Source organism: Caloenas nicobarica, chromosome 10 (assembly GCF_036013445.1).
Source record: "Caloenas nicobarica isolate bCalNic1 chromosome 10, bCalNic1.hap1, whole genome shotgun sequence".
Classification (NCBI taxonomy): domain Eukaryota; kingdom Metazoa; phylum Chordata; class Aves; order Columbiformes; family Columbidae; genus Caloenas; species Caloenas nicobarica.
Genome location: NC_088254.1, coordinates 5,686,156 through 5,707,514, shown reverse-complemented (window position 1 = coordinate 5,707,514; position 21,359 = coordinate 5,686,156). Strand labels below are relative to the sequence as shown.

Here is a 21,359-nt window from a genome sequence, read left to right as displayed (position 1 = left end):
TCTGGTTCTTAGAATCTCGCTCAGCTCTTTTTTTGCATTTTCACAATCTACATCTCACCTTCCCCAGTTTCTGCTGTAGTGTGGCTTCACATCCTCGCGAGGAATTCCAGGCAGTGCTTGTGCTTTCAAGGCCAGCTGGATAGAAAGCTCTTTGCTTGCAAAATACAAGCCACAGAAAAAGAGGAAAAAGAAAAAAAAGCTCCCTGACACAGTTACCTGCCTGTATTCTGCACAAACCACACAGGGCTTGCCATTTATTCCATCTTTAAGAAATTTTAGGTTGCTAGCAGTTGGTTTTCATCTCAACATCAGTCCAAGGCAGAGACAGAGCAGGGTTTTCATAGACTGGTGAAGCTCATGAGAAGTAGTAGATTTGGATCCCCAGTGTGAAAGGTCAGGTTGAAATTTTGTGATGTGGGTTTATCAGTCTTTAACTTCACTGTCTCTTAACTTCAGTGGTGTTCGTCAAGGCAGTAGCAACATATAGACTAATGTGACAGTGATCCTGGAAAGTGCATGGGAGAAGTTTAAGGCAACCCATTATGCTGAAAAATGTCTTCCATGAATGCAGGTGTTTGTTATATTGAAATAAATGTTTACAATGCAGTATGCAACAAGTAGAGCTAAGAACAGGGAAGCTGAAAGATGATGTGGGTAACAGAGAAAAAACCCAAACGCAACTACCCAGCAGGACCATGGGCTTCAGAGGAGATTCAGTGCTGCTATGAGATTCCCTGCTGAATGGAACTGCTGAAGTGCAATTATGCTGTAATATAAGATGATTCCATATCCTGTTTCTTCCTAATTGTGATTTCCCGTTTTAAAGCTGAGGCAAAGGAATGCAAGGGTGAACGACAGGTTGCCTAATGCCCCAATGCTGGAGAAAAGTTGAGCTTACAGTCCGCAGAGTTTGAGGCCCTGCTCCAGTCAGCAGACATCACTCCCCACCTGATGCAATTAAGGATCTCAGATCCTTTTTAAAAGCAGGTTCAAGTGCAGGGTGCTCTCTGGTCTGCATACGGATTTGCTTGGCAGCTCCACAATTTCTGTTCCTCGGTTTTTCTACCTTGTTTTTCTCTAGAGCAGGTCATTGCAAAACTTCCAGTTGTGCTGTTCTCAGCTGAGCAGGTGGCAGAGCATGCCTGGCTTATGCCACAAGAGGCCCCATAACAATGGCACCAAAATACCACCACTCAGCTGTGATCTAGCTAACCAGGAGTTTGCAGTACAGGTCGATTTTCTCCAAATGACACTAAAACTTTAGCTTCTATAGCACCTCAACATGACAAACATAATGGAGTATTAAACACTACTTCAGTCTCACAGTGTAAGAACAGAACTGCTTTAAAAACAGAAGATTCCCTCTATTGAGGTATATTTCAAAGGGCAGAAGATGCACTGTTATCAGCACCATTATTTTCAGTCAGATTCTTCTGTACCAATTTTTCCACCCAGTCTCTGTGTGTAGAATTTGGAACAGAAAAAAAGGTGGAACTTTGCTTCCTAGGGCATAGTGCTGTAAAAATTAGACAATGAGAGGGTAAATGGCCATTAGGTAGGGAAAATGAGAGAAGGCCACACTGTCATGGAGACATTTCTCATGAGACCTGGGCAGTGCTGTAACCAAGGCCATAACCAAATCAGCCCTCTATTACTTCTGTTCAAGAGCCATGTGTTACTTCTATGCCTCAGGGCATATGAAGTGCTCTTACTGCAGACCATCCTCCTGAGTAACTTAGATTAGCAAAATGCTAATTTACTGTGAAAATTTACTCTATTGTTGTTTTCTGTGATACATCTGAACATGTGCTGTCCTTCAGGAGGTAGGTATGTGAGCTCTATTGCATGTGGTACACTGGGACCGCTGGGACCACCAGCCAAGATTACTGCTGCTGCTTTCTGCAGTGCTCAGGCTTAAGTATACTAAAAAGAGACGCTCCTTGCTCAGGTTTGTGGTTTTGGTATGGTAGTGGTCCCAGTGGACACACAGGTAGAATATTGCAAGGAGATGGACATAGGTAAACATCTTCATGTGTAAATATCCTTGTTTTGAAAATCACTGTGCACATTTAGTTGGCCAGCACACTTAAGTACAGATTGACAGACACAACAATGACATTTGGCTCCCATATTGGGAAACTACTTCTAATTTTCTGATTTGTTCTTCATTTTTGGATTAATAAATACTCTGTTTGTTATTCCAAGAATTACTTCTTCATGGCAATGCCCTTAACTGTGATTACAGTAGGTGTGAGAACAAGACATGGGAAAAAGAAATGAAAAATGTAGATGTCAAGTGACGCTGTCACGGTTTGCAGTAAGTCAATAGACCTTTAATGACTACACAATATACGAAATAGGCTGTGTAGGCCTTTTTATGAAAGCTGTTCATATTATAAATGAGCCAGAATAGCTGTTTGTCCAAACTATTTGTATTCGTTGTCTTCTTTTTGACACTGGCTCTCCTAGAAAGGTCACTCTGTTGTCAAACTGCCCATTTCCAGGTTACGGTGTTTTATGAGTGGTATTTTTATCTGAAATAAGTTCCTTGCTTCCTTGACATGATCCTCCTTCAGGCCTTTCAGTCTCTTACAACTGCATTTCTAAATTACTATCCAATGCAGGAAATTGTTCGGTATCTTCGCTTATATCATACCAACCCTACTGAAAGCTCACATACTTTCAGTTAGTTGCTTGGCAAGCAGAGGAAGCTGAGAATAGTTAACCCTACTAGGTGTTGCCTCTCTGCTTTTCACAGCCAAAGCTTTCTGCGAGGGACGGCTCCTTGTGGGGCACAGGCAAGGTGGAAACCCTGGCACTGACCCGCACCAGCTGGCTCCAGTCTCAGGGCTGGCTACGTGTGCTTCCTGCAGGTGGATTTTAGTGCAAGTCCCAGAAATTTGTTTTGAGTCTTGCATTTGTTTTCTACAGACAAACCAAATGAGCCCGCAGAAACAACAGGTGTTTTGCTCTTTACCAGAACTTAGGTCTTACTGGCATTTGGAAAGTAAGAGCTAGGGATAGGGGTAATTTAATCCCTGGAAATAAGTATTTAGTTCTCTTGACTATAGAACTAGGACTCGCACATTAGGAATCACTAGATGAGGACAAAAAGACCCCAGAAAAAGTGTATATGAGAGGGACCCCTTAACAAACCAACTTGTTAATAATATTTTGGATGTCTCAGAATAAGAATATATAATAAATGTTAGAAGACAACTAGGAGGAGGTGGACATACCCATTTAATATTTTGAAGGTATACACGAATATATAAAATCATTACTAGGTAGCTAGCTGTTAAAGATAAATGCAGATTAACTCCTTATGGCAGAGATCAGGCATTGGAGTGAAACTTGCATTATCAGATAAACTGTGGGGAAAATAGATAACCTCTTTCTTGGCAAAGGCACTGAAGGTGAATCCTGAGGCACATCCATAATGGTAGATTTTTTTTTCTGCTGTGTATTCATTTTGTTCTTTTCTCAGTTTCATTACATCAGCAAGTCTGGAAGGTAAAAACTACTTTAAGAAAATCCTTCATATTGGGGATGATGCACAAAACCAAGATACCGATCACTGGCCATTACAAGCCACAGACTTAGAGCAGGAATTCATAAATCCAATGTCCTGCCCTCTAAATTATATTCTACTTCTCTGAAATTCCCTATATGTTAGTGACTTTCCATCTATCCTCCCAAAATATTATGCTGTTATGGAAGAAATTTCTGCTATAGCAGAATAGCCCAGTGAAGTCAGATTCAAGGGTTCTTGTGTGTTCTGAAGTACGTGCTAAATGTGCTGGGAACCAGCAGGCTGAGCAGAGCAGGGCTCCAGAATTTCTTGTTTTGTTCAGAATATGTTTTCAGAAGGATTAATTTCTCTCGAATTGCTGGGTCGAATTTAACCTATTACAGTAAAACATGACTGCAAAGCAGCTTGGCCTCAGGTCCCAGCTGTTGGGAAAAAAACCTTGTTTTTAAGCAGTAGACTAAACTGTGATGCTTAGAATAGGTTATGCAGCACCCATAAAAGAAGCAGACTGAATGCTGTGTTTACAGTGGCTGTAACTATAAGCAGTTAGAAATATTTCTAATCTTGGCATGCGTGTGAGTCAAAAGTCGAAATATCTTGCCAGTTAATTTCAAGGCCTTACATTCGGTGTCTGAGAAAAAGACCTGTCAGGTATCTGCCTAGTTGCATGTGGGGAATATACGCAATGAATGACAAACTGAGTATATACAAAGCTAAACATTAACCTTTTTGTTACTAATAGGTGATAAACAATATGACTTAACAGAGGTTCTCCATCACAGGGGCGAGGTAGATGCTCTGCTTTGTCATGAACTGTAGGTGCAGGGCCTGGCCATGATTGCAGCATGCTCTGCAAGAGCATGGCTTATTCCATATAACTTTTAAGACATGAGGATCATCTTGTACGCGAGTGGGTTCCCAGAGCCCTTGCAGGGGAGTGCCTGACGCTGCTCCCAGGGGTGTCGTTCCCCAGCACAGCAGCGTTCTGCAGTGGGGCTGTGGAAAGTTTCCCAACGGTTGTAGAAAACCACTGGCTGTCTATCTTCAGTAAGCAATGTTTGGCATTGTTTTTTTCTTGAAAATAGGAAATAATTATAATAGCCTCTCTAGCCTTTTGTAGTCAAGGTATTCCTCTTTGAATACACTGTTTGTTCCTAAACCTATTCAGCCTTCTAGGAACTGTGAACTGCAGGGGTAGAGGGAGCTGGCAGGTGGAAAATGAGCTCTGCAGACAGGCCATTAAGCCTGAGTCATTACTATTGAAATCTGTGTTCTAATATTGTGCTACATCCCTGCGATGTTGCAATGTTTGCTTTTTTAGGGTTTGACAAAGCAGACAGGAGATTTGCTGAAGGCCTAAAGGTAGATGGAGAACCCTGAGATCAGAACGGCTCAGCTTGAAACCAAATGCAGCCCATCCCTAATAGGGCAGCCAGCCCAGTGAGGATCGTGGGCTTTGAAAGTGTGTCCAGGGCATCAGCACTCGGCACAGCAGAGTGCTTCCCTGCTTCTTGCCAGTAGTTCAACAAGCAGCTCCTTCGATGAGCTTGAGCTGGTGATTGCAATGCCAGCTGCCGGTGACTCAAGGGCTGGGGGCCGTGTACCCACCCTCCTGCTGCCCATGTCCCGCATCAGCGCGAGCTCCAGGCTGCCCTCTCCTCCTCTCCAGCACGCCTCAGGATACCAGATTTTCTGCAGAATTTCCAGAAAACAATATGAAAATTTGGGGATTTGCAGAGCCCTCAGTAAAGCAGAGGCATCTTGTCTTAATCTTTGGCTCAGAGCACTATCTCTTCTGACATGCCGTGCTGTGGTACTGACTGAGCAGTAATGATGTGGCATAAAGTTGAGAATATTTCACTGTGATTGTGTTCTGAAGCATATTTAAATGAGCTTTGCAAAGCAAATAGAGGAGAAGCATTAAATGTTAGTTCTCTTCATCTCTTGCATTTATCTGAATAATGGCATTACCCCTTTAGAGAAAGATCCGTCACTTTATTTGATTGCAATCTTTGATTTATCAGCCTGTCCTAGATTCCACGTTAGCAGGGACTGAGATCTTTCCCCATCATTAGAGTGAAGCTGAGGACCTAAGTCTTTGAATGGGGGAATGGAGGAGAAGTAATAACTGTATGAATGATGTGCAACAAGAATTGGTATCTAAAATAGGCTCAAAAAAGTTTCGTTGTCACTTGCCAGGATGGTGACCCCTGCCACCACATGAAAAGCACAAATGGTATCCTATGTTTTGAAAAGTTACCTAGTAAAGCTGTATGAAATAATAAAAGGATCTCAAAGGCTAAACCTTTTCTGTGGTCACTGCTGTGACTCACAGGGCCTCTCTGTACTCATTTAAAAATATGTTGAGGATTTGCTTGTGGTGGGCGGATGAGGAAGGATCCCTGCAAGGTGGTAACAGACCAGAACAAATTTCCAGCAAAAGTTTCCAGCAAACCTAAAATGTGAATTCATGGTGCTCTCAGGTGGGCTTTATATAACAACTAAATAATAGGTATACACTTGTGAGTCACTATATTTGTCCTGTCTGCACACACTGGAAAGCCCAAAAGTGTGGTTAAAAAAAGGCTCAAGCAAACAAGTCAAGATGCAAAGTACAGCAAAGTGAGGCATTCTGCTAAAGATGGAACACAGCTTTCTCCTCATTGCTTCGTGCTCCTGAATCCTGCCAGAAATACTCCTCACAATAACAGGATCATTTTTGTTGCTGGCCTCTGTCTGCTTCATTCACCACACATGGGCATGGTGTTGGCTCAAGAGCTTAAAGGTGAGTCACCAAAGGAGTAGCCAGACAGAAGTCTTGCTATAGGGAAGATAGAGGCATTCAGATACTCACCTCCTCAGTTCAGGCCTTGTCTGGGTTCTAAGCTGGCAGGGTAGAAGGGAGTGATCTGGACAGGATACCAGGAGTCCCCATGATGGATTTCACTTGCTGACTGTGACTGACTTCCCTCTGCTTAATTTCTATCTCTACACATTTGTAAATATCTGTAGGTGCTGCACACTTTCCACATTGCAGCCAGCCAGACCCATAAAGCAGTATGAATTGCGAAACTTTTGAAAAATGGCTTCAGTGCTCTGTTTTCTTCTTCCACTGGTGCAATTCTGCTCTTTGCTCTGAGTGTACAGGTTCAGTGCAGCTGATGCTGCTGCGCAGCAGATGAAGGCAAAGGCCCTTTGTCGCTGCTCCACTAGCTTCATCAACACAAGTGTCAGATCAGAAGTTCTTTCCTGTCTTTTGGGGTGTCTGTGCGGCTGAGGGATGTTACACACTCATTAACTTCTATGCAACTTTAGTTCTTCTTCTGTTACAAAACAAAATCAAATAACTAAGCCAAGCCTGCTTGTGACTGGAAAAAAACAAACCACCACCAAAAACTCACGTTACAGCTTTTTCCAAAATATCTTTAAGCTGTCTGGAGTGACTCACTGATGTCTGCTACACATCAAGAGATCTAAAGATATATTTTAAAATAAAACTAGAGAGATGAATATTAACTCCTCTTCAACCTCAGCTCCAGATGTATTTATGGCTTAGTGCTCTGGGTTGAGACTCTTCTAAATCAACAGGAGAGCTTATGCTTAAGCAACTACAGGGTGATTAAAATAGCCATCTCCTCATGTCGGGCCTGCAGAATGAGCTCTGCTCCTGCAGAAACTCAAGGCAAGCTGTGTTCCAAGCAGTATTTTATTAGCTTGCTTGGGTTGTCTTGCTGGTAAACACTTTGTCAGTTATATGTTGGCTTTAAAAGCCAATGTGAAAGTGTTGTAGTTTTCCAGAAATGTAAATCTCTTAATAGTGACTGCAAAAGCCAGGGAGTTAGGAGGGAGGAAGAGGGAATTGGAGATCGGTTCTTTGCATGATGGCATAAAAAATGGGTGTGTTTTAAATGAAGTGTATTCTGCTTACATTTTAATCACATGTTCAAAAAGATTTTGAAAATATTGTCATCCAGAAACGCAGGGAGTCCACACCTCCTGGCCCATACTCCCTTAGGAGGGCAGTGCAGCAGTGGTGCAGCTGCTGGTTTGAACGTCCCCACAAAAAGGATTTTTCATGCAGCCTCTGGAACAGGGGGCTGTTGGAGTTCTCCCACCTGCTGCTTGTTTACTGCAGCAGTCTTGTGTCCAGAGCTGCAATGTGGTATTTCATACATAGCGATAATCACATTATCATAGCAAATAGGGTAAAGGGGACCAGCATAACCCAGCACTATAGATTATAAGCATTGCTCAACAGCATCTCCTATTACAGAACTGTGAACTGCTGCAAACCATTTGCTTACAGAAGTGCTGCTGGGAATGGGAAGGACTTCTTCACTGGAAGGCAATGCATGAAGAGTTTTTCCACATTAGCTGCACCGATCTGTCCAAATGATGGTAAATCAGATGGATTTCTAATTTCACTTTTAATTTCATCCCTTAATTTCAGCCTCTCTGAGAAAAGAAGTGTTTGCAAACAATATAAGCAGCATGTGCCAACAACACATACAAAAAAAACACAGTGCACATACTTGCAGGAAGAAGTGAAGTCTGCAGGAAGTTGTAAGTCTTACCTTCCTTGTACATAGATACATAGCTGTATCATATTGCTAATAGTTTTACAGCACAATCAACAATATCTGCTTGTTTTCCCACATGACAAGGTGATGTACCAGTGCTCTTTCTGTAGTTAACAGCCAGGGTCGGCTCTAGACATCAGCAAATTAGCTGTCTGGGATAGCAGCCTGCTGGCAGGAGAAATGCCTGTGCCACAACGCGAGACCATGCGTTGGGTTGTGGCTGTGGTCGGGGTTCAGGCAGGAGGCAGGATGGGAACGGCAAAGTTTGGAGTTGGACTGATCAGCAGCCCAGCAACTGAAGTTGTTGTTTTCAAGGTCTTTTTTCCTTCCTTCCTTCCTTCCTTGCTTCCTTCTTTCCTTCTTCCCTTCCTTCCTTTCTCCCTCCCTTCCTTCCTTCCATGGCTCCATCGCAGCCTTTCATCCTAGGAATGGCAAAATGCAGCACTGTCTATGCAGATGAGAAGCTGTAATGAGAAGTCAGGCTTGTTAACCTCTGTTTCCATGGAGAAACACTGGAGTGAGCAGATTTACCTTAATGTAGGAATACCAATAGTTATGGCGTAAAGCTTAAGCCCTGAATCTGGGAGCAAGACACATGATTGCATGCCATACTTATGAGTACCTAAATGCTCTGGCTATTTAGATCAGCCTTTTGATCTACTACAGCTGTTGCATTTACTCATCAAAAGAAAATTATCCTAATGTTCTGCAAGCATGTCTTGGTTAACCTGTACTTCAAAGTTTTGGCCCTTATGTACCTGGAAGATGTTGAGCCTGCCATTTTCCTTTCAGCTTGGTATTGAGACAAAGGAGAATTGGGTGTCCTGATTTAAAAGCCCCTTTTTTAAACTACACACCACACCACACAAATTTAATAATTTCTTGGGCTTGGATGCGCAGTCATGTTTACAAGAGTAAAATCCCATGCTCTAAATGCAGGCCAGACAGTCTCTACCTACTTTAAATACCGTGCTTAGGATAGAGACGGTACAGCAATGAAGTCTCACATTGCTTAGGCTTCAGTAATTTGCAGCACACGATGAAACATTCAAAGTGATTTTCTACTGAAACAATTATAATTTAATGAAAGGATCACTATGATGAGATCCCTGCATCATTTTTCCAGCTGTTTGCTACTTTACAAAACTGTGCTAACATGCAGTAGGGATAGATGGTGATTAGTCATCTGTTTTTAGCCTGTTTTACATTGCTTGTATGTTTGGATTTGTTCAGTCCTTGAATCAGCAGATATTAAGCAAAGGGAGCGAGGAAAGGACACCTGAACCAATGGTCTCCTTTTTCACAATTCAGATTGCTACTCAACATTGTGAATAACTGAGCCTGAAGAATAACATAATAACAAATAACGTAATCCTAGTTGCCCTGGTAATGAGCTGATTTCCAGACAGGATAAAATGCTGCCATTTGAGATCCAGCACAAGCCTCTTTCAACTGTTATCAGTGAAGTGCACAAACTGTCTTTGTGTACAAGGCAACTTTTTCCTAGGGATGCTTTGCTTTGAAGTCATAAGAATTCAGAATCAAAATACTCTGAGACATTGGCACCTTTTGTGTTAATATTTATGGTGTTTTGTGGTCAGTGAAGCAGAACCAAGATCAAATGTGTGCACAGTGCAGTACAAAATTCTTTGCAGAAAACTAGAAGTAAGTACATGCAGCAGAGAGACAAGTGGGATGCCTTTGTTGCGTACAGCAAACAAAGAAGCCAAAATAGCTTGTAGAATATTTTGGCTATCAACAGTCTTGTTTAATATAGAGGGAAAAGTGATATTGTTTGTGTACAGTTACAATTCACAGTTACATATGATACTTTTACTGTAGCAATATTCTACATGGAAATAACAGATGTTAGAGGTGAAAAAAGTCATATTAGTTCACCCAGTTCATCCTGGGACTTCCCTGTCATGCCATTTTTAAGTATTTGGAATGGGACTGGAGAAATTAATTTAAACACTTCTTTTACAATATTTTCTTTACACGTTCCTTTCATAGGCAAATAGAATTCACATTCTGATTCCTGAGTTTTATCTGAAGTAGTATCATTCTGTACCATCTCATTCTCTTCCCAGTCCTCCCAGATTATCATCAAAGTAATTATTTTAGTTTTTGTGACTGGATTATTGCCTACTTTCCCTAATTTGTTAACAAGCTAATCACAGCAGTGAAATTGAAAACCTGCATGTCATTTAAACATACAGTGTTTGTGGATTAGAAGTGTACGTGGTTTTGCCTCATGTGACTTAAGAAATATCAAGTTTTAGGTTCTGGAATTACTCAAGTGCTTTTGAATAGTTTCCCCTTCCTAGATCCAATGGATGGGCGGATAGGCTGGTCCTGGGCAAATAGGTGGTACTGGGTTTTCTTCTGATAGGATGCTTGGGAATTCTCTGTGCTCTGACACAGTATGTAAACTGAGCTGCCATTTTTTTTTTTAATATACCAGTAGTTCCCTTGTTTGCCAAAAATTACTGAGTAGGCCTTGGTCAGTTGAGATGAAGAGAAATTAGTTATGTTGGCTATAAAATGTTCTATTTTGATAAAGACAGAATGAAATAAACCCTGCCGATCTTAGAATTAGCTTAAGCACAAGTACAGAATCATTATTATATTTTCAGGGCTGCATTTGGAAATAATATAAAATTTACACAACTGATTACAGTAAAAGCTAAATGCCAGTGACATTAAATAATACTCCTGGATGTCACCGTGATACACTTGCATTATTGAACAGACTCCTGAGGACAGTATAACAATTAATGAAGCTGGTGTGGAAAGCTGCCAGACATATGAGAACTTTAAGGCATTTGTGTAAAGCATGAGTTAAAAATAACTCTTCATCTGTACAAATAACACCTTAAGAAAACAATGCAGAGAATTAAAAAACCATTCTGTTCATTTGTATCATTTATTTTTCACATCTCCGTTGGTTTGTTCAAAAAAACCAGCACACAGAATAATCACATTCACCTTTATTTATACCTTGCATTGTGACCAAGCTGTGATGGTGCAGACAAGGCGAAGTTTGGATCAGAGTTAAAGCGTTGCCTTTGTTCAGTAAGATGCTTCTGGAATCCTTGGAAAAGTGATTTGAAATCAGCATAGGCTCTCAGAAATTAAAGGACTGGAAGTTCATATCAATATCTGTTATTTTTTGTTGAAAATGAGAATTCTGGTAAAAAGACAACAGCTCTTTGCCTGTCTGTTGCACAACTCTCTTCCTGCTACGACAGCTCTCTTTTTCCCAGCTACAGCTCCCCAAAATACAGTGAACTAGAGCCACATCCTCAGGATTTCAATCCACTTGTCTGGGCGATCAGGCTGCAGCAGATTTCCCACTTTTTGCACTCCCGTTTAGCATTAATGCTGTGGTGCAAACAACAATTATGTTGGAGAGCTTTTAATACTTAAGGACTGTTTGATTCCTGCAGAGGAGGATCCAATCTAGAGGACTGCATCACCTCAAAGCTCCCTTTCCAAAATGTCCACTTCTATGAACCAGATTTTGCAGCTATGGGAAAATCAAATCTGTTACAACAGACTTCATGGAACACCAAGTCGTTCTCAGGGCCCAGAAAATGCTTGATCTCTTCGGGTAAACATAAACTGTGAAAAAGGACTTTTTTTTTTTTTTTCTGACAGGAGCACATTAACAAATTGTGCCTTGGGCCCACTCTGACTTATGGGCTTAAAGGAGAGTGAAACAGCCTGGGGATTCCGTTTGAAGGAAGCACACAAAGGCAGCTCTCAGCTACTCTGAACTCAGGTTAGTAGAACAACTCCAGTATTCACCACCTGTGGAGTCTGACCCATCCTTCTGACTGTGTGAGGAACATCCTTCTGGAGAAACATATATATATACACACACATAGAAGGAAATATACAGGGAAAAAAACCCATATATATGTGTGTCTGTACACAATCTAGCCCATGTGGATCCTACCCATAGCATGCGATTTCTTTGGCCAATTTCCTTCTTTTCTATGTGTTTTAGGGAATGCAGCTGCTCCATAGACCTCAGATACACACTTGAATTAGGCTTAAACCAGGCAGTAATTTTCTATTCTGATGGAATCCGTATCACCCTAATACAATTGTACTGCGATAGTCAACGTTATTCCCCGCAAGAAGCAACTCACTAAGAAATGAGGGCACTGGAGAGAACCACGAATCCTATGGAAGCAGAAGTTCAGGTAATTTCTTACAGGGGGGAAGAAGAACACATCTGTCCTCTGGCGCTCCCGGTACCTTTGCACAATGCTTTGTGTCACACCGCCCCCTCAAGGTACGTGTGCAGAAGTGTCGGGGACGCGCTTGAAGGGAGCCAGCCCTATTTACATGCTTTAATCTTATCTTCCTAATACTGTCATAAATGCTTGCTGTGGACATTTGCCTAGTTTTACATTTTTGTCCTTCATTTTGGGCATCTCGCCTTTTAGAGAATAATGTTGAACCTTGTAAAGGGAGTTGCTTGTGGCATTATGACCAAAGACTGAAAAAGTGTGTGACCTTTGTTTTCAGAGACGTGCAGGAAATGGAAATAGATTTGTTAATAAGACAACATGCTGCCGGAAATGTGCTTGTGGTATTTAATGTGCTGTAGCACACTTTCATACACAGATGCATGCAGCTAAACTTCCGTCTGCTACAGACATTGCATATAACGCACAGAGCTGCTAGGCCAGCCTCTAGTAAAGGTTTTATTAAGCTGAGATCTTGTATTATAACTTACCTATATTCTGATGCTTTCTGTTGATATTTTCCATGGCAGTTGTCTGCCTCAGAGTTGCATCTGCACTGAGTAATAATTCATTTCCTTGTGGTGGGTTTCTGTGTAGTCTCCATTGCTGTCGCCATTGTATCTGAATGTTTCACTTTTACATCTTTGGGAAACAGGAGGTGAAAATCCAATCTTAAGCAAACAGGTCTACGTAGTAAAAAAATTAGTTTAAATGACTTGCCAGGTGGCATGTAAGAATTGTGTGGTAAAGACTGAATTAGATTCTAGTTCTTCAGGTTAGCATTCATTCCACTCCTCCAGCATCATCCCTTCTTCATTCCACGCTCTCCAATTTCTACAGCAAATGAGGAAATCATCTGAGGCAACAATCTGCTTCACTTCGTCCAGAGTGATGTTCATCTAGGGATTGCTGAAGAAAGCCAAGATTGTGGTAAAATCTGCTACTGCATAATTAGACGGTATCATTATACATACACGAGAGGCAACTTAATGTTTTCAAATATTTAAGACCACAGATTTTATTTCTGAGAAATACGGCAGAACTAAAGAACCCTCCAAGCAAACTTCTCCACTGTAAATTGATAGTATATATGCAAAATACCAATTCAGGGCCGAATTCTAAGCTCAGATGCTCTCAGATGATCTCCAGAGGTCCCTTCCAACCCCAACCGTTCTGTGATAAGAACTGTTCTGGTTAAACTCTGGTTGCAAAATACTGAGAGAAGACCAAGTGGCATTGCTGCAGAGGGGAAGATGAGAAGGGCAGATCCAATTGAGGTTTTGTTCTCACTGTCTGTAAGGATGCGTGGGGCATGACAAGAGAATTAAACGTATGCATTCATTAGAAAAGACAGAAAGCAACTGCAAACTGCTGCTCTAAGGTATGTCTTCATTATACATCATGGCAGAGGCTGGAGAAGAAACCAAAGGACCCCTTGGCTAACATACAAACATGCTAACACGACCACCCGTTTGCTCCTTGAACTTGTACAAGTAATTCTTAGATGTATATCAAAGTTGTCTTGTATGAAACAATATTTAAGATTCTGTCCTCTCAATTCATCTTTGCTCTATTTATACAGTATTTGTTAGGCAACTATACAAATACATGCTTTCTGTAGAATGTATGTTGGGAATGTTACTTACCTGATCGATCACGTGATAGTTTTGAAGGATTGAGAGAGACATGAGGAAGCTCCATGGTTTTGTCAAGGTAACATTTGCAGGCATTTCATTCACAGTTTGGTATCTATGAATTAAATCTGCGTCTAACTACACAGCTAGAAATACAAGCTAACTCCACTGAGGGTAGTCAAAGTAGTTTCTGATGCTGTGGAAAACTGGATCTTCCATGCTCTGAATTTTTCCCCCTTGTGTAAACATGGTGAAAAAGAATAGAGGGGGTAAATAACAAATAACACTGTTGAACCAAGGAGATTCGTGACCACCGAGACATCTTTGATACGAATATGAATCTCATTTTAGTTGCTACATTTAAAAAGGAACTGAGTACTTTCAGTAGAACACTTGAATTGATCCAGCGTAAGCATGCAAATCGCTGAGCCATAAAACTGTTGCTCTGCATCGTCTGGAAAAGCTGTAATACAACATCTGTACTTTTATTACCGCTTAACTTAAAGGTTACAGTCGTAGAGTGGGAAATTCAGTAACAAACTAAATTTGAGGCCAGGGAGCTCTTTAAAAAAAAAGTGTGAGACAACGAGATTTGCAAACGGTCAGCAGAGAGACACAAGAAGACCACGGCTCCCTCTTGCCTCCAGAGAAAAGTAGAACCACGGCGCTTTTTAAGACAGAGCCCGGGCAGCAACCGCTGTGCATCTTGTGCTGTGCATCTTGCACATCGCATCCGTCCGACCCCACGCTCGTGCGTGCGCTCCCGCTCACAAGCGCAAGGCACCGGTGTTGCTGTGAGCGGATCGCACGGGAACCGCTGCCCGCGGCGGGCGGGACACGGGCGGAGCGGCTCCAGCCAGCGCCGGGCTCCGCTTCGCGCCCGACACTGCACTTGGGTGTGGAGACCTGCAGCGGCGGCGATGGCAGGGACAGGGCTCCGCGGCGGCGCGGCCTCCGCCGGGACGGGAGGCGGGACGGGAGGCAGCCCGGGAGCCGCCGCGCCGCTGCGTGCCGGGGCGCTGCCCGCGGGCAGCCCCGTGCGGGGCGGCAGCGCACAGGCCGCGGGCGGGGCGGGAGGCCGGCTGCTCGGAAAGCCCGGCGGGAGGCGGGGGGAGGGAGCCGCTGGGCGCGGACGGGACGGCGGCTGCCCGCAAAGCCCGGCGCGCGGATCGCGCGGCTGGCCCTAAGATGGCTGTTGTGCGCGGGGCGCCGCCGCTGTAGCGCCGCGAGGAGCCGCCCGCCGCGCCCCGCCGGCCCGCCCGCCATGGAGTGCCCGCACCTCGGCTCCAGCGTCTGCATCGCCCCCGACTCGGCCAAGTTCCCGCAGGGCTCGCCCTCCTCCTGGTGCTGCAGCGGTGAGTGCGCCCGGCGCGGCCTAGGCTGCGCCAGCCCTGCCGGCCCGAGGTGGCCCGGCCGCCCCGCGGCGCTCCGGCGTTGGGCGGGCGCTTCTCGCCGCCGGCCGCTCCTTTGTTCTCCCTGGCCGGCGCGGGCCGCGCAGCCCCCGGGCAGGAGGGCGCCCCGCGGCCGGGGGTGGGCACGGCGCAGGGAGCAGGGAGCGGGGTTGCCCCGGCCGCCACCCCGCCGGGGCCGCCCCGCGGGACCCCGCTCCGGGGGTTTGGGGACGTGGAGGCGCCGCGGCGCTGCCCCGGCCGCCCGTCCTGCGCCCCGCGGAGCGGCCGCCGCATGTCCCAGCGCGGCGGGGGAGGGGGAGCCCCGCGCCGGGCCCGGCCTCGCCTGCGCAGCTCTGCCCGCCGGCGGCGCGGCCGGCCCGGGGCGGGCGGCTGAGGTGGCCCCGGCGGGCGCGGCGGAATGCGGGACCCGCGGTGCTTTTGTCTGGCGGAGCAGCTGCGTGCTCAGCCCGGCCCGGGGAGCGGGGCTGGGAAGAGGGCGGCCAGCGCAGGGGCAGTGTGCTCGTTCAGGCGGTCTGCCGCTACTTTTTTTTTTTTTTCTGATGGACATTTTGGAAGGACGCTAAAGAGCGCAGTTTGGGTTGGGCTGCTGAGGCTGAAGGCGACGCTTGGCCCCCCCTTCAGTCCGAGGAGCAGCCCGGTGGGGGCGCTCTGGGGGGTTTGGGAGTTACGTTCATCTGCTCTGCGGTCGGTAGGAGTGTCGAGGTCATCTTGGTTTAGTGTTTTGCTCGCTGATTGAATGATGCAAATTGCCATCTTTGAAACGTACCCTGTCTTCAGCGCTGTCCCTGCGTGGTCCTGCTTGTTCGGGGGCTTTCCCTTTAAAGGTGTCGGGCCCGAGGTTGTTTACATTTAGCTTTTAATAGGTCATCGCACGCCTCTACACAGATAACCTCCGGTGATTGCTGTCGGTTTTGGTCCATGTTTTTGTTTTCTATAACTGAAGCGTGGTTAGTTATGCTCGGTGTGAAAGTAGACGCGCCCAGGCAGGTTTAACTCGGAAGCAGGTCCGGCTTAGGGCAGCAGCGCGGCCCGTGCTGCGGACACCGACCCATCGGGGAGCACCGAAATGCTGGATCGATTTCGAGGTGTTCCTTGTTTAAAGGGGAGATGGTTGTCCTTTGTCTCGCAGTACCGGCGCTGCTGCGTGGGGAGGCTGCTGCTTGCTCGGGTTCTTCCCTGGTTTCCTGGAGCCGAGGTGTGGTGCTGCTGCTGCTGCCTTTGGCAAAACCAGTTCTTTCACTCTGTAATGCTTTTGGTTTTACAGGGAGTACATTGTACAGGGGAATAATGTGGAGAAATGTGGAAAATTTGTTGTTCCTAATGTGTCTTTGCTGAAAAAAAAAATAATAATGACAAGAAGTCTATAACTCTGTAGGTCCATCTGTTATCTTTAGAGTATCAAGGGTAAGCCGAGTTGTCAACCAAAAGCATATGGCGGTAGGGAACCACCCTTCAGAGAATCTAAAAAACATAAGGTTGTAAAAACTAAAAATATATGTTCAGGTATTAGTATAACTTTCCAACTTTAAAAAATTAGCCAGTTTACAGCTACCAGGACCCTGCGTGGCATGCTGCTTCTCAACAGAGAAGTTCAGCAATTAGAACAAATTTTTCTTTGTTGTTCAGAGGTGTTTCTCCCAAACCAGCACTTACAGGGAGAGGCAGTTGCTGGGCCGTCGACTGATTTATTGCGGCTGGGAGGCAGGAAGAAGGTGCCAGACGCTTGGGGGAACCGAGTAGATTGATGGTGATACCACATGCAGGGTAGTGTCTGTGTTTGCTGTGCGTTTTAAGAAACCAAGACTAAAAAGTCTTACAGTACTCGCACATGTAACTTGAAATTTTAACAAGTGGCTAGAGAAAAAGATAGGTACATTGACTTTAAACCATTCTCATGAACAAACAGTAGGCTCTCGTTAATCTAAAGCAAATTAAAACTGTTCTTTTTAAAAATGGATTTTACGTTCTTACTAATATAGTAAAATGTAGGGCCTCCCTTTTCAGTTCCAGCTAGTAATATGTGATTATTGTTACATTAACTCCCTAATGGTATATAGAGGCCTCTCTCTTTCTTGTTTCTGCTGATTTTAGTGAGATTAATTTTTTAAAGGAACGTAATACTGGTTTCTGTCAATTCAAAATAAATACCATTTCTTCCTTGCTGTTTTTGCTGCAACTTGGTAATGTAAAATTAAACCATGAAAATGCCATGTATAAATTAATATCTTGTCAAAATTTAATGCATTTCCAATTACTTTTGATGCTGTTTTCTAAGATTCTGTTGACTTAGTTCTTTTTGTTGGTGGTGTTGCCTCAGTTGGAGAATATTCAGAAGGTAATTTTCTGCAGTCTGTAATTATAAGGCAGCTCTCATCAAGCACGTTGTCTTAAAATGACTCAGAACTTGTCACCAGCCCTGTTCCAAGTTGCTGCTGACCTTTCCAGAAAAGGAGAATAAGTGAAGATACTGATACAGGCGGTTTCTGGCAGCCACGTGACCTGCCAGCGATAGCAAAACATTGCAGAATAGGTTGGAGAGTTAGTTCAGGCTGCCGGTGTCTATTTTTATCATTATCTTGCGTTTCTGCGATTTGAGGAGCTGGAGTTGTCACACTGGCGGAGTGATGCTTATCGGTTAAGTACCTTTTCCTCGCCTCTACACAAAAACTCCCTTGATTGCAACAATAACATCACAAGGTAATACGGAGGCACTTCTGAATATTATTGATGTTCACGATTGTGTCACTGTGTGATGGAGGGGTGCTGCATTTGACGCTGATATTTGGAAGCTGGTTTTGCTGAAGTTAGGGAATTGATTAGACGAGCGTGTGCACCAGCCTGAATCGCTCTTTTGGCCTAAAACAGTTCCCCTTGAAGCTACCTGACAGAGTTGATACAGAGGGTTTGTGATGAAGGAAGACTCCTAAAAAGCAATACGAGGAAGCATTGAGAACAAGTACGGTGATCCAAGTACGAATGTCTTTGTTCCAAATTAAAGAGCAATGGGGGTATGTTCATTTCTGAGTGTCTCTAGAACTTCTGTTATGTTGCTATTGTGTAGTTTGGAAGTCTGAGAATGTAAGCACCCCATTTAGAAAATAGCGTGATTTCTCCTGGGTATTTAATCTGGTCAAGCGTGTTCTGTACAGTAAGCAATGCAGAAAGCCGCATGCATTTGCTTTGAGGAGCTTGAAGACCTTTGGAAGAGAGCACAGAATGTTTTTTTGCAGATCTAGAGGCAGTTTGTTGTTGTATTTGGGCATTTAAGAGAAGACGAATATGTAGAGATCGTACAGAAACTGAAAATGGCTTTTAATCAGTGCTGTCACGTGAAATACTGCACGCAAGCATCTGCTAATTCCAGTTGGAGTCCAGTCTTTCCGTGCGCTGGGATTTCTGAAACTCTGCTGGAGCTGGAAGCAGAGCGGCCGCAGGCATTGGCGAGGCCACCGAGCGTCACGGGCTGAAGCAGCTGCGTTCGTGTGATGTGCCACACCTGCAGCGCTCTTGTGCAAATCGGGTAATTATGAAAAGTGCTCAGGAGCGGCTCAGATGTGGGATTTCTCAGCAGCTTTGCACAGACTCATGAAACCACGGGGAGCCATGCCTCACCTAAGTGAGATTGCGATCTTCTAAGCACACCTGTGCAGCTCTGCAGAGTTTTTCTGACTCTTTTTTTCTGCATGGTTGAGGATTCATTAATTGTTCTCTCTGGACTCATTGATTGTTCTATGTAGAATTTTAAGTTCTTTCTTTAGAAGAACAACTGCAGACAGATGGGATCGTGCATGCTGAAATGGAGATGTGGTGATTTTTTTTTTTTTTTTTAAAAAACAGGAATTGTACTTCTGAAGTGCGCTTAAACTGTTGCTTTTCTGATCGCTGTCAGTTGAATACATGTTTTTCTTAAGTGACATAATTTTGTTAGATATTGAAGAGCAATTCTGGCTGCAGACTGCTATTTCCTGCAAGAGCTAAATATATTTGCCTGGCATCTGTTTCTTGCATTTTGGCTTGTGTTGAGTAAGAGCTGTAATTTCACCGTTGGTCAGAACCATACATTGTGGTGTTTGCAAATGACGCTGGGACCATAAAAAGTACCGGGCAGAGCTGGCACAAGGAAGCTGTTTGAGGCCTAGTGAACTGGGATTATGGTGGAAATCCACGTGCTAAATTAATGACATTTTTCCTGTGTTTGAACTCATTTACTAAATTACTTAGTAAATTCAGTTAGTTCAGAATAACCCAGAATATCAGTGCTTTATTTTTATGTGAGAGCAAATGTTTTGCTCTGAGTAGGAGAACTTTCATGAACACAACTGTACTGGGTCAGACTGCTTCTGGTGGTTATTTTGTTTACTCTCCCCAGGCAGATTTTGGTTTTGTTTCCTCAGATAAATCAGGTACACTGTTCTCTTTTCACTGGGGTAGGTAACAGCATTCTGCCACATTTGCTGGACTGTTGTAGTCAGTGCCAAAACAAATACACTGTAAATGCTCAGGCACACGGACTTGAACTGTCTTGGCTTTCCTTTTCATCTCGGCTCCTTCTTAGTGTTTGTTTTCCATCTCCATGAGTTTTTGTCTCTCTTTTTTGCTCTTTTTTTCTTTTTGTTACTAGAGGTCCTCGTTTCCTCTCTCCTTCCATTTGTAGTACAATACAGGAGAAGGAGAGACAGCTCACTGGAACTGCAGACGGGTAGGTAGGACCTTCTTTCCATGAAAAATTGTGTTCGGTCAGCTGCACATGGGCTCAGGGTAAACTCATGGGCAGCGTGTGGGCCTATTGGCCTGTATATTTGATAGTTATTTGTCACCCTATGTCTGGAAAATGAATTTGGCCTGAAAATCACCGGATCTAGTCTGAAATGTAATTGACAAAATAAGGATGTAAAGAAGTTTACCTTTTTTAAAAAAAAAAAAATTCAGTCACTTCAATTTAATTTCAAACTTGAGTAGTCTTTTGTTCTTTTCTCTGGGTCACTGCAATGCAGGAATGCTTGTTAGTAACTGTGCAGACTTTATAGGTTGTTATATCTCCTCAAATTAATTCCCTGGCTGGCTTTTAAATGAAAGCTTGTTAGATTTGGGGAGTTTTTTAGGCTAAATTTTGTTTTCCTTTAAACTGTTAGTTTTACTTTTTTTCCATTTGAATTGGTTACTGATGTACAAGCCAACCGTGGGGCAGTAGGTGTCTTTGCCTGTGTGACAGAGCACAGTGCTTTGGAACGGATCCTCTTAGGAGGTGCACATCTGTTGAGGTGGGTCATGGGTCTCAATTTTGGTCTCATAAGCTAGACCTGATTTTCCTTTTAATTACAAAAAAGGAGAGTCTTTGTTTTCAAATACTTGGTATTTTTTAAAGTCAACCAACTTAAATTGATAGTGATTAATAGATTAATATTTTCTAGATTTGCTTTTCAAAAATTTGTTTATACTCTCAAAACGATCACAATCCGTCACAAAACTTGAACATTAACAGAAGAGAGTAGTCAGACGTTTAGTACATTGCCTTCGTTTGGAAACTAGATCTAATCTTCGTGATGATTTTTGAAGTTGGATTTTGAAGGACAAATTTTACTACTGACTGTTCTGAAGTATTTAATGATGTAACTAAAACTCAGTGTTTTGAAACGACCCAAAGTGCACCACATGGTGAGGAGTCAGGGCTGTCAGAGATGCTGTGGTGCTCATGTACATGGCAGACTCTTGATTTACCCACGGATTAGCACAAATCTCATTACAGTCGGTTTAAATGTAAGCAGGATAATAATTTTCACCTGTCTTTCCTGAGCCCTTCAGGATGTGCACGTGTTAAACAAGATCAGTGTGTTACTCTTTGTTTTTCCAATTTTTGCAAGGTGCTGAGGCTGACTGAAACTTGTCAATTTTTTTGTTGCATCTGTCTCTGAGGTACATAGAGTGAAAGTTTCAGACCAAAT

General features: G+C 43.7%; 1 protein-coding gene and 1 long non-coding RNA gene across 2 annotated transcripts in view; both read left to right on the top strand.

The window, feature by feature from the left end:
- Nucleotides 1–12,431, top strand: part of LOC135992509 (uncharacterized) — a 35,822-nt gene extending 23,391 nt beyond the window's left edge. Inside the window, exons 4-5 of the long non-coding RNA XR_010606742.1 lie at nt 11,773–11,896; nt 12,125–12,431. This is a non-coding gene — a long non-coding RNA (uncharacterized LOC135992509). The remainder of the gene's footprint in view (nt 1–11,772; nt 11,897–12,124) is intronic.
- Nucleotides 12,432–15,200: 2,769 nt separating this feature from the next.
- The window catches only part of USP3 (ubiquitin specific peptidase 3), a 41,633-nt gene continuing 35,474 nt past the window's right edge, over nt 15,201–21,359 (top strand). Inside the window, exon 1 of the mRNA XM_065641608.1 lies at nt 15,201–15,360. Within this exon, the coding sequence (XP_065497680.1) occupies nt 15,270–15,360 (91 nt within the window). The 5' untranslated portion in view covers nt 15,201–15,269. The remainder of the gene's footprint in view (nt 15,361–21,359) is intronic.